Consider the following 15,223-nt stretch of genomic DNA (forward strand, 5'->3'; position numbering starts at 1 on the left):
TCCATCGAATGACTGACAGTACGACATGTTGCTGAAGGTTCAACAAACATCTGATTAGTCACGTCTGCCTCCAGTGTAGAATAATAAGAGAAGTGCTAGTGGTCGTGTATCTGGGTGCGCTTTGCATTGTTGTCACCTCACGTTAGTGGCAGCCACATGTAAAATGTGGCACATTAGTGTTGATGATGAGTAGGCTAGCTGCCATAGGTGGCAAATCCAGGTCCAGAAAGTAAAAACCCTGCCACAGTTTGGCTTTAGGCCCTTGTGCTAGCTAGCTAGCTCCCTAGCAGGTAACCGAACATCGGGGAAGCTAGCTAGGGAGCTTGCTAGCTAGCACCTGGACCTGGATTTGCCACCTCTGTAATATGTTTTGTATTTAATGTCATTTGTAGCATAATCCTTAAACTCCGATTTTTGTAGTCCTGTCACTATGATGCTAGCTAGCGATCTCCCTAGCTAGCTCCCCAGTGCTCAGATACGTGCTAGCGAGCTTGCTAGCTAGCTAGCTCACTAGCACAAGGGGCTAAAGCCAAACTGTGGCTGGGTTTTTACTCTTTGGACCTTCCCATCTCTGCTAGCTGCCAATGGACTTTTTCATTTTACAGAGTATGCACAGAAATGAAGGTTTAAATTCTGCTTAGTTATCGTTTCTTCTTGTATCCGCTCTGGTATTGACGAGCGACAGAAGTCACCTCCATCTTGCAGCCCGTCGTTGTGTTGACTGCCACTTTCTGCTGCAGACATGACACATGTGCAGTTAATCACATGACAAATACCGGCCAGAATTTCACAGATGATTTAATGTGTCTAGGCCCGTTCATTCATCAGGGATTGGCTCAGAGCGGGATGTGCTTGGAAGCAGGCTGAGGCTAAACAACAAGATGGTGTCACGGAGAGACAAATATTCGCGGTCGGAGCAAAAGATGATTATTCATCAACTCGAGCTCATCTTGCCGTTTTGTTTGATCCCAACTGTGCTTAATCCTGCATGAGCTCACGCTGCCTGTTGAGTCTCATCACCTACAGTGCTACGGTGCGGCTGCACTGACAGAACAGTTGTTGACCATCAAGACCACCCACAGGGTTGTGTCATCACCCGGCCGGGAGAGGATCATCCCAGCTCACACGCTGGAAAAAAAAAAGAAAAGAAAAGAAAAAGAAAACAAATAAATATGCAGACATTGATTTGTGACGGCAAGTTTCTGTTTAGATTTATCCATTCATTGTATCCAGCTTGTTGGCATGTAACATTTCCGACAGTAAACATGAGCAAATAATAGTTTGCAAAATTGAGTATGGCTTTGTTGTGATCCTTTTTATGACTTGGGTAATATTGTGACTCCATTTGAGGAACCTCATTGGGTAACTGAAAGTAGCAATGAACACTTTACAGTTTAGTGTAAGAAAGTAGATACATGTGACGGACAGGCATCCGTCCATCCATCCGTCCATCCATCCATCCATCCATCCATCCATTTTCTGAACCTCTTATTCCTCGCAAGGCTCGCGGGGGTGCTGGAGCCTATCCCAGCTGGCTTTGGGCAGTAGGCGGGGCACACCCTGAACTGGTCGCCAGCCAATCGCAGGGCACACAGAGACGAACAACCATTTTGTGTTACCACATGGAGTAATTCAATTAAGTTGGTCAACAATTTTCTTTTTTTCAAGTGTAGTAGTGTGGTGGAAGCATCAAACCTGTATATTTTCACCAGTGCAAAAAGCTCTGCAGATCAGAGGTGTCACATCTTTGGTGTGTTATAATTTCAAATTTGAAGTCAAATAAAATAGTGGTATTCAAATATAAATAGTTAAGAAAGGATTTGTTGGCGGGAAAAACGGTTTATCTGTTAAAAGTGAAGAATAGCAAGACTTTCACCCAAAATGAACTCGTACATGACGTATGTATTTACATGATGACCTAATTTCAATCAGCCTGTGAAGAGATGTATTGATAGTGTTAAGCTCCGCCAGGACTGGTGGACCAAGCAGGACAGGAAGCAACGAGTCCCGTAGACCGAGCGTCTCCGTCTGACCTCAGCGACTGCCTGTAGCTCCACCTGAAAAAGCAAAAGCTGACCTGAGCCTGTCAAAACGCCCGCTAACGTATCATCTCTGTCATCAGCTCGCAAATATTGACAAACACTGCCCACCCCCCTCCCCCCAATTACATCTGTTGTGATGAGAATGTCATTTTGTAATCATGATAAAGAGCTCAACATTATTAAATTTAATCCTAAATAGCAGAAGCCATTAAATCACGAGTTTTTGGTAGCTGGAAAGTAATTTACAAGTGAGGAGTTTTGCTAAATTCATTTAAGGTACTTAATTATATTTTTAAAAATGAATTATATATTTTTAATTAATAAAAAAAAATCCTACACATGTCCTGAATGGATTTAGATTACAACACATTGAATAAATTAATGAACATACTGTATAGTTGTGATAATAGTCATTAAATTGACCAATATGGAACTCAAATATACTATAATTAGCCTCTTTACCTACCACACCCCACTGAGAATAATAATGAGGAAGTTTATCATAATTAAAATTAATTCTTCCACTGTTTTACCAAGTTCTCAAAATGCATAATGATAATTATTGGTTTGCGGAAGTGTGCATGCACTTCATTTCCATGCCACCCTGTAGGACAACTTTCATCTCAGGTTCCCAGTAGCTCGGTCCCGGTTTACTTTCGCAAAGACTTGCTAATGACTTGAACTTTCCTCCGAGAGTAAACAGTACTGTAATTCCTCGCGGGAGAAGCTCAACACACAAATGATTTATTATTTCACATTCGCTTCCCTCCTTCCCTTGGCCGAATGCAGACTATATTATTATTATTATTATTATTATCCTTTCATGTTGATGGTCACAGTGCAAATAATTCCATATTTGGTTTCACAGATGGCAGGATTATAACATGCAAATGAGCTCACTCGAGGAAGATATGAAGGAAAAATATTGACTGTTTTTTTTTCTCTCTGTGTTGGTAATTATTTTGGTGAGGCAGATGGAGCGAGCGGGGAAGAGTTCCAGAGTAAACTAATGAATATATGTATTACATCAAAACAGGAGTTTTGTTTTTTTTGTTTTTTTTTGGGAGGATTTTCAACAAATTTTCAAACGACTACTACTACTTTTGCTTGTGCTGTTAATAATGATAATGATGGACACCACATGCCTGTAAAGCAGGACAACTTTGTGATTGTAATAGTGCTATGAATAAACCCCCTCCGAAAAATTTTAAGATTTTATTCAATATCTCAATGAACGCGAGAACAATTTCCAAAATTTTGACAAAATGTTTTCTGCAGAATATGCGCTTAACTAACAATATGAAATTAAGGTTGTAATAGAATGCATAGATTACAAAATCTTCAGTTTAATCAAATTAACTAATGCAAAAAATTAAAAAATAAATCATGCATGCCACAACAAAAACGACAACTTCTAGTATTTTCTTTGACCTCCATGACTGTTGCTGATAGCAAAATGTCTGCATGGCCTGGAATTAATAAGTCAGTCTTTTTCAAGGTCTGCTTATTTGCACAAAATGTACTTTAATAAATGTAATTAAAAAATGACTTCTTTTTTTGTGTGCATACTAATAAAAAAAAATCTTGTTTGTAATCAATGGCTCACATTTGTGGGAGTATTTTTCCCATAGAAAATGTTAATTTTAACAGGAAACTAAAAGGGTTCTTCCAAACCTGTTGGGGTGTACTCATTTATGCTGAGCACTGTATATACTTATTATAAACAGTGGATTAAAACAAAGTCTACACACCCCTGTTCAAATCACAGGTTTTTGCGATTAAAAAAAAAAAAAAAAAAAAAAATCAATTTCAAACCCTCATCCGCCAATTAATGTGGCTGTCATCAAAAGCCTACCAGAACATCTGACCTTTATTTGGAGTTAATTAGAGAGACTCTAAATGGTGACAAGTATGTGCTCACTCTCATTTAACACAAGTTTAAATGGGATTAAGAACCAATCCACATCAATATTTATAAGAGGGTGAGCACACTTCTTATTTGTATTTCCCCTCTTGACAAATTTAACAGTGGTGTGTAGACTTCTTACACCTTCTCTGTTTTAACTGCTTATCCATCCATCCATCTACCAGGGCCATGTCGCAACAAGCTCTTTTTCCCCGTGTTTTCAACAGGTTTGTGAACAATGATGAAACTTAGCTATATTCGAGTGCTAATTGTTGCAAAACGGAAACAGATAGAAATATATTGTCCTGATGGAAGAAGAGACTCTAATCTTTCTTTTGGTAGGTTCCATATTTTTATAGCAATAGAACAGTGGGCCTTGCAAAATCAGTCAAAATCCAGTAACAGCCGGGAGCGAAGGGGGTTACTTCAGTGAAAATGTCTGTGAGTGAAGGAGTTAATGTATATATGAAAAATAAATAAATACGTGTTTTTTTTGTTTTTTTTTATTGTTTTTTTCTATGTAGCTATAATCCACCCTAGGCCTGCCATGATTAGCGAGACACATTTGGACCTCTGGCAGCTTGGCTTCATGACATACACGCACCCATCCACAAATGATGATTGAAACAGGAAGTGACACGCTAATGACTGCAAAATGAAATCTAGTTGGAGCCTGCTTCAGGATAGTGGGGGGGGTGATGGACATGCATGCAGCCGGCTTGGCGGTGACGCACGTCACCTGCTCATTGCGCACGTAAACGGACGGACAGCTAATGAGGCCTGTTTCTAATCAACAAGACGGAAGGGATGGAGGGGACGTGAGCGCTGGCTCGTCTGTTTGCAGGATCGATGGGATGAATGAATGAATGCATCCACCATTCTCCTTCCAAAAACACACAGAGCCTGCATCACATCCATGTTTGAGGCTTTGCTGCATATTTATCTGATCACTTTTCCCGCTGCCAGGACCACAAGGGACTGGAATGGCTTTCCGTGTCCACTTGAATTTTTCCACACTGGTGGAAGTGCTGCGGCTTGGGAAGCAGGAGTGTCATGGAGCTAATGCGCTGCCTGGCCACTGAACCATGAGGGTGGATCCTTGTGTGGATGGGAGGGAGGGAGGACGACATTTATGATGGGAAGCCTGTAATTATGTGGGCATCTGCCAGATAGCTACTGCACTGGAGTTATATTCACCATGAGGACTGCAATGCTCGAGTTTCCATTTCATTTACGTTGACAAGTCGGAGGTGTTTACCATTTGTTATTATCCATTTTTAGTATTTTTCCAGATATTCTTTCAAGCCTCATACTCATCTGAGGACTGCTTGTGAAATTCAAAATTCATATATTTGATTGTGGCTGGCTGATTAATTGGTCCGACATTACAATTGTATTATTATTATTATTATTATATATATATATTTTTACGTTACAAAGTTAAACCGCATTGTGGGCCTGATCCGGGCCGCGGGCCGTATGTTTGACACCCCTGGCCTAGAGGAATGGCAAAATATGTAAACGGTACATTTGTACAAGTAGATGACAATAAATGTAAATGTCTCAAACGCGTTTGACGAGCGGCTAACAGTTCTAAAAACGGATCTAGAAATGAATGTGCATTCCGCCATAGCCCGACAACGGTCCCACAAGGAAACCACCCGGTTGTCTTTATCTTTCCTTTTATTCCAATTTTACACAGCAGGTGGTTTTGACCTTTTCCCCTCCATGTTTTTGATCAAACCCTACATTTCTTATCATGTCCCATGAACACCCTCATCCATCATTTCTTCTCGAATCTCTTCTACAAAGGGCATCTCCACAAGGGGGCGCAAATTCTAATTTCTTGAAATGATATATTACATTTTGGCTGAGGCATCTATGAATAGTTTTAAAAGACACAGAAGACCTGTTAGAAAGCAGCAGGTAATACAGCTGGAAGAGGCACTCAACCTTGCCAGGCCCCCTTCCACCTCATTTGAAGCTTCACCGCTGAACTGTGACCCAGCGACTCGACCCACCGCATGCATCCAAATAAAGGGCAAAGAGAGCATCTGTTGTGCATCTGATCACTCGTAAAATATTCAAGCCGTGTTGAAAAAGGAGCAGAACCCACAATATTCATTGGAGAAAGTTATTTCTGACTGAGGGGGGTGCGATCGGGCAGTTTTGGCGTGAAGCAGATTGCAAATGTTTGGCAAACGCCGGATTAAACGGGATCATCTGATTCTAAGCAAACGTACTGAGGTTAATCAAACAAGGTTTGGATGCAACTTTGACTTAAAATCATTTTCATATGCATCACATTTAAATGCTAGTTTGGTATCCTTTATCATTTCAGGTACACATTTACAACAAAGCACCCACCTGCATGGTCACTTTCCCTCCTGTCCCAAACCGTTTTTTAATCATTAATAGCTCTTCCTGCTTCATTCTTGCTTGAGCAAAATCTCATCTCACCTGAAATGAAAGCGTGCGGTGTCCCCACACTCCCGTTTTGATGAAACTGCCCAGGCATGAAAGTGAAGCCGATCAAAGGTCTGGGAAGGCAGTTTGGCTCATTCGCAAGAATATTTCACTTGCCAGTGTAGCTGTTTAAACGCTCAAAGCAAATCTAGATAACATTATATTGAATGGATGCCCATTTAATGGTTTGATTCATTTTGCCACACGTCATGTGTACATGTCTACTTGGAGCCAAGAAATACATTTTGATCACTTTCCATCGCACGAGCCGGGTTGCAATTCATCTCCGTACAAACTCAACCACAATATTTAACACTCTCTCAGCTAGTTAGAAGTCATTCTCGAGTTTGATTGACAAATCATTTGGACCACCTCTAGAATGACGTCACTGCTCGACGGGCAGCAAGACTCGTGTGATAATGAAAGTGCGATCAAACTTCCTGTTGCATTATAAAACAAATATTTGCCCCAAAGTCAAATATTACACAAACTATTTCTACACTCCCATTGTACTGTATGTGTCATTTACGCCCAAAACGTTCACTCATTTCCCAGAAAGAGCACACAGGAAGTTGTGCGAAGGAGTCGTTCACAGCCAGCCTCCCTGATGAGCTTATCAGCGACGACTGCATCAGGTCAGTGACTCCGTCTGTCGCAGCCTGGCATCTGTCACGTAATCAAGATAAACACCGGCTAGGCCTAGTGCCTGGCGCTGATTATTATTATTTTTTTTCCCATTCCAAAAAAATTATCTTATGATTTTAATCAGATTATTTGAAACTAGCTTAAAACATTAATACATTAATTTAGATTTAAAAAAATATAGTATGTGCTGCTTTTGATTCCCTCGTGGACAAAATATTAGTGTGTGCGTATTTTCCCACAAGAAGAAGTTCAGGAACCATTTTTATTTTTTATTTTTATTAAAGCTGCAATATGTAGGATTTCCCCCTCCAAATATCTTTACAATAGCCTTTTTATTTGACCATTTATGACTAAAACATCTTCTAATTAGTACATCAACATCTTAGCTGTACACAATGGCCTCTCCGACAAACGTCTCGGCAATATTTTTGAGGAAGCATCCGGGTTCGAATTTCCCGCCCTTTGTCTGCGTATGTGACGTCAAGCGCCCCATAGACCCGCAGTTACTCCGCGTAAGGCTAAAAAAAAAAAGTCAAGTGCCACGAAAAAATCTAAAATTGATAGTGACCGACGCCGGGCAAGAACAAGAGTGAACATCGGTTTCACATTTCAACGGTGGAGAGAGATGAGATCAGACTTGGATTTGAAAAGTGATGCAAAACTGTGGGTGGGGGTTGTGCGTGATGGGGGGAAACCTGGGGTAACTAAATATTGAAAAATAAAAAAAAAAAAAACAAACTTAAATATGCAAATCCTCGGGTGCCAAACTGCAAATATGCAGGGGTCTATTGTAGTTTTAAGTTGTAATATAACCAATCAGCACTAGATGGCAGAAATGGCTTCGTTACACTTACACATACAACCCTATATTACAATGTGAGTCTGCTTACTCATTTTGAATGAATGAGAGGGCAAATAATACAATAATATTACAATTTTGAGAGAGTTGGTTTTGGTGGTAAAATGTGCAAAATTAGTTCTTGCACTTAACTCATTTACTCACAGGCATTTTCACTGAAGCAAGCCCCTTCGCTCATGGCTGTTTTACTGGATTATAACTGATTTTGCAAGCCCCACAGAATATTGTTTTCTATTGCTATAAAAACATGCAATCAACCAAAAGAAAGATCAGAGTTTCTTCTTTCATCAGGAAAAAAAACATGTTTGTATCCGTTTCCGTTTAGCAGCAATTAGCATTAGAATATAGTTCAGTTTCATCATTATTCACAAACCTGTTGAAAACACTGGGAAAAAGAGCTTGTTGCAACATGGCCCTGGCTGACCTCATACTCTGCTGCCATCTGTTGGCCGTATTTTGTAATAACTACAACTGCTTTAAGCGACTTCTTCAGATCAGAAGCTGCATCAAAGACTTCTGTATGCTACGGCATAAAAACATTTAAAAACAAAACAAAAACGTATAAATATGTTTTTGGGAGTGAAGGATAAAGTATTAAAAAAACATATTTATACGTTTTTAGTGTTGAATGAGTTAATGTCGGTTTGCTGTTTTGTGCTGTACTTGAATGGTAATTTGGGAACATTTACCAATATATAATAATAAATATATATATATATATATATATATATAACAGCACATTTGGTTAGGACGTGTGCGGTCCTTTGTTTCCGCAAAGTAGCACTGATGGAAAAATTGTGTCCCCTCCAGTACTTAACTTGCCCATCCCAGATCTACAGTAATATATGGTCAGAGTTTTGAATGGGGCTATTGTGACTAACATCCCAGCAACTTACACACCTAAAGTGATAAATATCGACCGTGCAAAGTACAACAGCGATGAACACGTGATAACTCCAGACTCGGTGCGAGTTGATCCTAGACACTGATAGGCCTGCTGGGACTGGATGGTTTGGGCTGCTGACCAGAATCCTCCGAACGTGCCCAGAACTTTTATGCTGCTGGAAAGTTTGGCTGTTGCTTTTAAGCTTTATCAGCGTATCGCCGGAATCGGTTTCTTTCCTTTCACTCTGCTGCTCCAGAAGAATTACGGCGGCTCTGGGAGGGATGCAAGCCTCATGGGGAGGGTCAAGTTGTAATAATTGAAGATTCAGATTGTTGGACGGTTTCAAAGTATGAATTTAGTGGCTACAAGTAGAATGAAACGGAACTTGTAGTATCAGTTTCAATATTTCTTGTATCCTGTTGTTGCTTTTGTTGGGTTGTACCTGCACTTGAAATGTGGACATATTGTTTCCATAGCATTCATCCTCAAGTTTTTCAAGTTCTGTAATCATAATGTATTTTAAGAACACTAGCATATGAAAGTGTTATTCAAATTCATGCAAAGTAAAAAGGTCATCAAATAAAAATTTAATTACAAAGAAAAGTGAATTCTTGTAGACCGCACCAGCAATGACTTATTCTTCGCCGTGAACAAATCTTAGCCCTGAAGTGACGTTTCCTTAATAAGAGACCAAATACGCCCACGGGCAACATCATGAAGCAACTTGTCCTCTTTGGAGTGATTCACCACTGAATAGTTCTAACCTGAAGTAAAGAGGACTTGTCTTGCGTTGGAATCGCGTTGCCTGAAGCAATACGGATCTCCGTCTGGTTTTCCCACAGTTCAAAAACGACATCAGCAATCACTCAACATGATTTTTGATGTAACCCTTCAAAGAGGCCAAGACCCCTGTAATCAGATAAGTCAATGGCAACGAAGTACATCACATAGCCAAGTTTGACATGCATGGAATTGGGAGGCATTGTTTTAATCTGTTTGTTAGCCTAACCTAACCACTTTCCATTGAAATGACCACATGCTGATGGTGCAACACTAGACAAAATTTCTATGATTTTTTTTTATTTTTTTATTTTTATTTTATTTTATTTTTTATGGAGTCATACGGAAGCACAACCCCTGCATCTGAATGCAGATGGTAGAGTCCTAATAGAGAAAACAAGTCGTTAATTCTGACTGCTGTCTTTTGTGTTTTAATCATAAAGACCACAAGACCAGAATTTTTTTTTTTTTTTTTTTTTTATGATATGATTCCCCTGTGAAATCATCCTCCATAAAATAAGATTAGGTTCAACTTAATTGTTCAAATTGTAGGGAAATTAGCTGGTTATGACTTCAAAAGATAGTTTTAAAAGGTGAATACTAATGACAAATCTGCATTCTCAATACGCCAGATGACAGATAGTTAGAAAAATTAAGAACAGCAACATTGTATTACCCAAGAGAAGATACTCTATTTGCCATGAATCGCACAAAAATGCAAGTAATTGAAAAAAAAAAAGGTTTGCTATTGTCTTTAGATACTACAAGATAGTACTTAAGTACTATTTGGAAAACCAAAACTCCTTAACACTTTGACCGCCAAAAACGTTTAATAACGATCAGTAAAATCATGACGCATATCGCCATAAACGTTTAACGTCAATAATGTTTTTATTATTATTTTATTTTTATTTATTTTTTTCCTCAGTGCAACGTCTAAGTGCAGCGATGCCTGGTCAATGGGTTGTGGAATCTAAAACACTCTAAACTATGGCCAGCAGATGGAAGCATTGTATCTCTTTTCGCCAATGATCAAAGACTCTGTCGTATCAAAGTTTTTCTTTGATAACGCGTGGCAGTAAAAGAATTAACTCATAATTCCTTGGTACCAGCATGCCACAAGAGGGCTATTGGTAATTTCTGTCTCATGGATAGAATTAAAAATAAATTTTATATATATATATATAGATATATTATTCACAGAAGAATGACCTCATCTGTTATTTTCCATTAGCCTTACCTTCATAGCAAAAAAATAAGACAAAGACAATTGTCTGAATCCCAATGAGACCATTCCTTCGACCCAAAAATGCAAATTGGTAGCCCCCGAATCTCATAAATGTTTGCATGCTAACTAACATGCAAACAAAGGCAGAAAAACACCCAACACAATTTTCAACAGCTTCGTTCACTTTATGAGTATAGTTCACCGTTGGCCTTCCACATTTTTTGTCCGGAAGATCACTAAATTCTTGCGCCATGTTGTTTTTGTGAAAGACGTCAAGTAGAGACACTCGAAAGTGGAATGAATACGCAAGTTGAAAGGTTGGATTGTGTCATCATGGGCTTGTTTTTGCCAAGCCTGTGACGTCTGTCTGATTTTCATGTGGAGCCAGTGAAAGATCAAAAACTCTTTTGTTCACCTGAAGTAACGTGTGGTCCACCGAAAATGCGTTTGTGGTTCACATTACAATTGTGACCACCTGCTTTCAGAAAGCTAGCGCAGGTGAGGCGCCATCACACTCACAGCACTTTATCCTTGCAAAGGGGATTCCCAGAGCATTGACTTTGAAAAGAGACTGAGGTGAAGTGTGTTTTTTGTTTTGTTATACAGAACATAGTATATATTATGTTGTTAAATAGGCTTACAGCCATTTGGTGACTACTGGATAGTAGCAGTAGTAGCATTAGCAGCAGTAGCGGTACTAGCGTGGCTAACTGTTACCTAAACTAGTAATTAGAGGTGTGCAAAGCATAATGGATAAAAAGAAAATCTGCTGTTTTATGATGTCATGGGAACTTCACTTCACTATGATAATCACAAGCATTTTAACAAGTACCACTCTTGATTTTGTATCTATATTTTTCGTGTCACTTTTATGTCCATGACTGGCCAATTTAAACATGGCGGTCACAGTGTTTGTTTAGAGCGGTACAAATCCATCCCAATAAAATGTATTCTTTAGTCTGGCATAGTAGAGTGTTAGCGCGCTAGCACCAGTTTTCCTACTCTGAATTTAATGTGTGGTTGAAAATAGAAAAGTGAAGTTGGGGTGCTAATGGGCTGCCATGCTGATTTTGGAACAAAATGGTGGGAAATGTGAAGTGCAGGAATTGAAAAGTCAATCAGTCAGTCTTTGCCCATTGACAGACACTATTATTCCTATATTAGCAAATAATAGCATTTAGCATTTCTTTATTTTCTAGATTGCATGCTGTATATACTAAACATGAGTCTTATGACCCATAACATTTACATTTGATGTTGCAGGAAAGCTTGCTTCAAATTTTGTTGTATGCTGTATTGTGCAGTCTTTTGTAGCCTTTGTCCTCATCCGGCACGTTAGACCAAATATAGATAAAAAGATCGGAGCCGCTGGTGCATGATTGCACGTTCAGTCTGGGGTTAAACTGTTTACACCTTGAGTCACCACTCAACCGGTTGGGTCCTGTTCAAGTGCTCTTGACTTTGACAAGGATGTCGGCCAGATCAGGGGGCTTCTTCACTGGTGACTCACCTACTAGGTCAAGGCCGTCTGCCGAGGGGTCGAAGGGGGCGACAAAAGAGAGACAAAACATGCTGGGAGACTGATTGGCAGGGCGGAAAAAAAACAGCAGGAGATGAAGGGGTTCAAGGGGGAAGCGTTTCAACTTACAGGTTCCGTTACATTTGTAAAAGCACAATAGGCTTGATAGTAAAAAGAAAAATACAATGTCTCTTCAAAAATGAGGAATCACAGATGACCTCACCTCACAAAGCCTCAAATTATATACAAAATTTGCAGGCACATGCCTCCTTTTGTGAAATAGGAAATGGTGACTGATTCGACAAGCTGTTATTTTGTCAAACATGAGGGAAGTACGCCACCTGCTGGCCATTGCTCCATTAGCTTGATTTGTTATGCCGACTGGAATTCAATTTTAAAAGGGGAGACATTTTACATGACTTTTATGTCTGCTTATTCGGCAACCATCATTGATTAGATGTCTGTCCTATTTCTACTTTGAACTTTACTTTATGATGCAGTAAGGAGCTCATTAAGTCTGCACATCATTTGATGTATTAATTGTTTTCTTTGAGCTGAACGAAATTCCCTGGGGGGGGGGGGATATCAAAAGAGCTCAATTATATACAAAATAAACAAACATACGTGCAACACTTGTTTTTGCTACCACGTTTCACGAGTTCAACTCAAATATTGTTCACAAATCTTGTCTAAATGTGTTAAGTGAGCGCCTTCTACTTTGCCGAGATAATTCACGCACACAATTTGGAAGGATGTTGAGTTCTTGTCGAGTCACTGTTATGCCATGTGGGTTGATTTCCCAAGTCATTCTATCTCACAATTGCTGCAATATTTGATGATGACGATTGTAAATTTAAAGCCTTTTAAAAGTTTTCTCCTGACTGATACCTGAAAAATCTGATCTCTTTCATGTCGCGGAAGCTCTCCTTGTTCTGTCATATGTGACCACTAAAATGCCAGGAAACGACTACTAGAACATCCGAACTTTATTCAGGGTTAATAAGAAGCGCTTAAAATGGTGGCATGTATGTGCTGAAACCCAAACATGAGTTTGAATGTGATTTTTATTCTGAAAACAGCCTCTAGCTACAAGACGGTGTCCACACTTGTGCAACCTACTCTAAGATTACTGGTTACATACCTCCTTTTGTGAAAAAAAGAAATGCTGATTACAGATTTTGTACAAAATGTGAACGTTTCTTCCTGTTGACGTCATAGCCATAATTACTGCAGTAGGCAACCACGCCACCTGCTGGCCAATGCTCAAAACATCAAAACCACTCGTCACTTCTGTCAACAACTATGTCCGAATGAATCATTTTCTTTTGGATTTAAGGCTGTACGATATGGACAAATTTCATATCGTTTTTGCTGGACATCTTTATTGTTTGGTCTTTGACTCAGCATGAGATTTCGCATCATTTCAGTGTTTTATGGTGCCTTCTGTATTTTGTGTTAGTTTATTTATACTTATATTTACTTATTCACTTCCCTACATCTTATTTTTTTAATAAGTTTTCTGCTTGTATACTTACCTACTTATATTTACTATAAATTATTATTATCAGAAACCAAACAGTACATTTTTCCAGAAAAGACAGAAATTAGCGTCAATATGATCAATAATAAATCGAGACACCTCTTTCCAGAATCTGTTGGTATAAGGGCAATGCCAAAAACATGGAATAGTGTTTCAGGGGACATTTCACAGAACGAGCAATCAACACAAATGTCTCTCTTGAACCGAAGATAATTTTTTGAGTAGTCTTATTCACAAATATAGAGTATATATATATATATAATATAGGTACTCAGAGTCGAGCCACTGCTCCTCCGCGTTGAGAGGAACCAGTTGAGGTGGCTCGGGCATCTGGTTCGGATGCCTCCCGGACGCCTCCCTGGAGAGGTGTTCCGGGCATGTCCCACCGGCAGGAGGCCCCGGGGACGACCCAGGACACGCTGGAGAGACTGTCTTTCGGCTGGCCTGGGAACACCTGGGGATCACTCTGGATGAGCTGGTTGAAGTGGCTGGGGAGCGGGAAGTCTGGGCTTCCCTCCTAAAGCTGCTGCCCCCGCGACCCGATCCGGATAAGCGGTAAATGGATGGATGGATGGAAAAAAAAGAAAAAAGAAAAAACACTTGTCGCCAACTGTCTCAATCACATGACCCAATGATTTTTTTTTTGCTGTCTAAATAATCTTTAATGAATCACACAAGTACAGAACAATTAACCTTGAAATTTACAAACTGGAAACAAGTATCACCATAGTTTTCAGAGCCTTTTTTTTTTATGAGAGTCCAAATACTGTCCAGGTAATATTTAATGTAGGTATTCATTTATGTATTTATAGAAGAAGAACTAAAACCGGGCGTCTGTCCCTTTAAGGGTTATGTGGCTAGCTGGGCTAGTCGATGTAGGACGAGCGAGCGTGCGCGTTCCTGTCTGAGCTCCGGCTGCCATCCCCATCATGGCCTCTACACCGCCGCCGCCACCGCCGACTCCGCCGCAACCGAGGATGAAGCGACCAGCCAGCGGCCCTTCCCTTCCCGACGCGGAGACGGACGCGAAGCCGAAACAGAGGCACCGGTAGAGGCGAGCCGCACCGGGGAGAGCCGCCTCAACTCGCAGCCAATGCCACCCCGGTCTCCCCCATGCCTTCGCTTAAAGCCAAGTACGGCTACTCGATAAAGGAGAGTGCGAACCCGGGCGGTGGCAGAAACATGTCAACAAACAGGGATTATTCCGTCAATCTATCAGTGCAGCAAGTGCTGAGTCTTTGGGTGCAAGGGACGACGTTGCAGCACTTCACAGGTATGCAAAAGGTGCCGTCCGTTATTCAGCTGTGGACGCTGGAGTGTCATTCAAAACGGAATTGTAACGTGATATTTGT

The 15,223-nt window shown here is 40.2% G+C and overlaps 1 protein-coding gene across 2 annotated transcripts in view; it reads left to right on the forward strand.

Annotated features, from left to right (window-relative positions):
• Positions 1–15,223, forward strand: part of tmem170b (transmembrane protein 170B) — a 79,329-nt gene that overhangs the window by 54,115 nt on the left and 9,991 nt on the right. For both annotated transcript variants that reach the window (XM_077507974.1, XM_077507975.1), the window contains exon 4: positions 14,719–15,144. In XM_077507974.1, the coding sequence (XP_077364100.1) occupies positions 14,985–15,144 (160 nt within the window). In that variant the 5' untranslated portion in view covers positions 14,719–14,984. The remainder of the gene's footprint in view (positions 1–14,718; positions 15,145–15,223) is intronic.

This window comes from Festucalex cinctus, chromosome 19 (genome assembly GCF_051991245.1).
Source record: "Festucalex cinctus isolate MCC-2025b chromosome 19, RoL_Fcin_1.0, whole genome shotgun sequence".
NCBI lineage: Eukaryota > Metazoa > Chordata > Actinopteri > Syngnathiformes > Syngnathidae > Festucalex > Festucalex cinctus.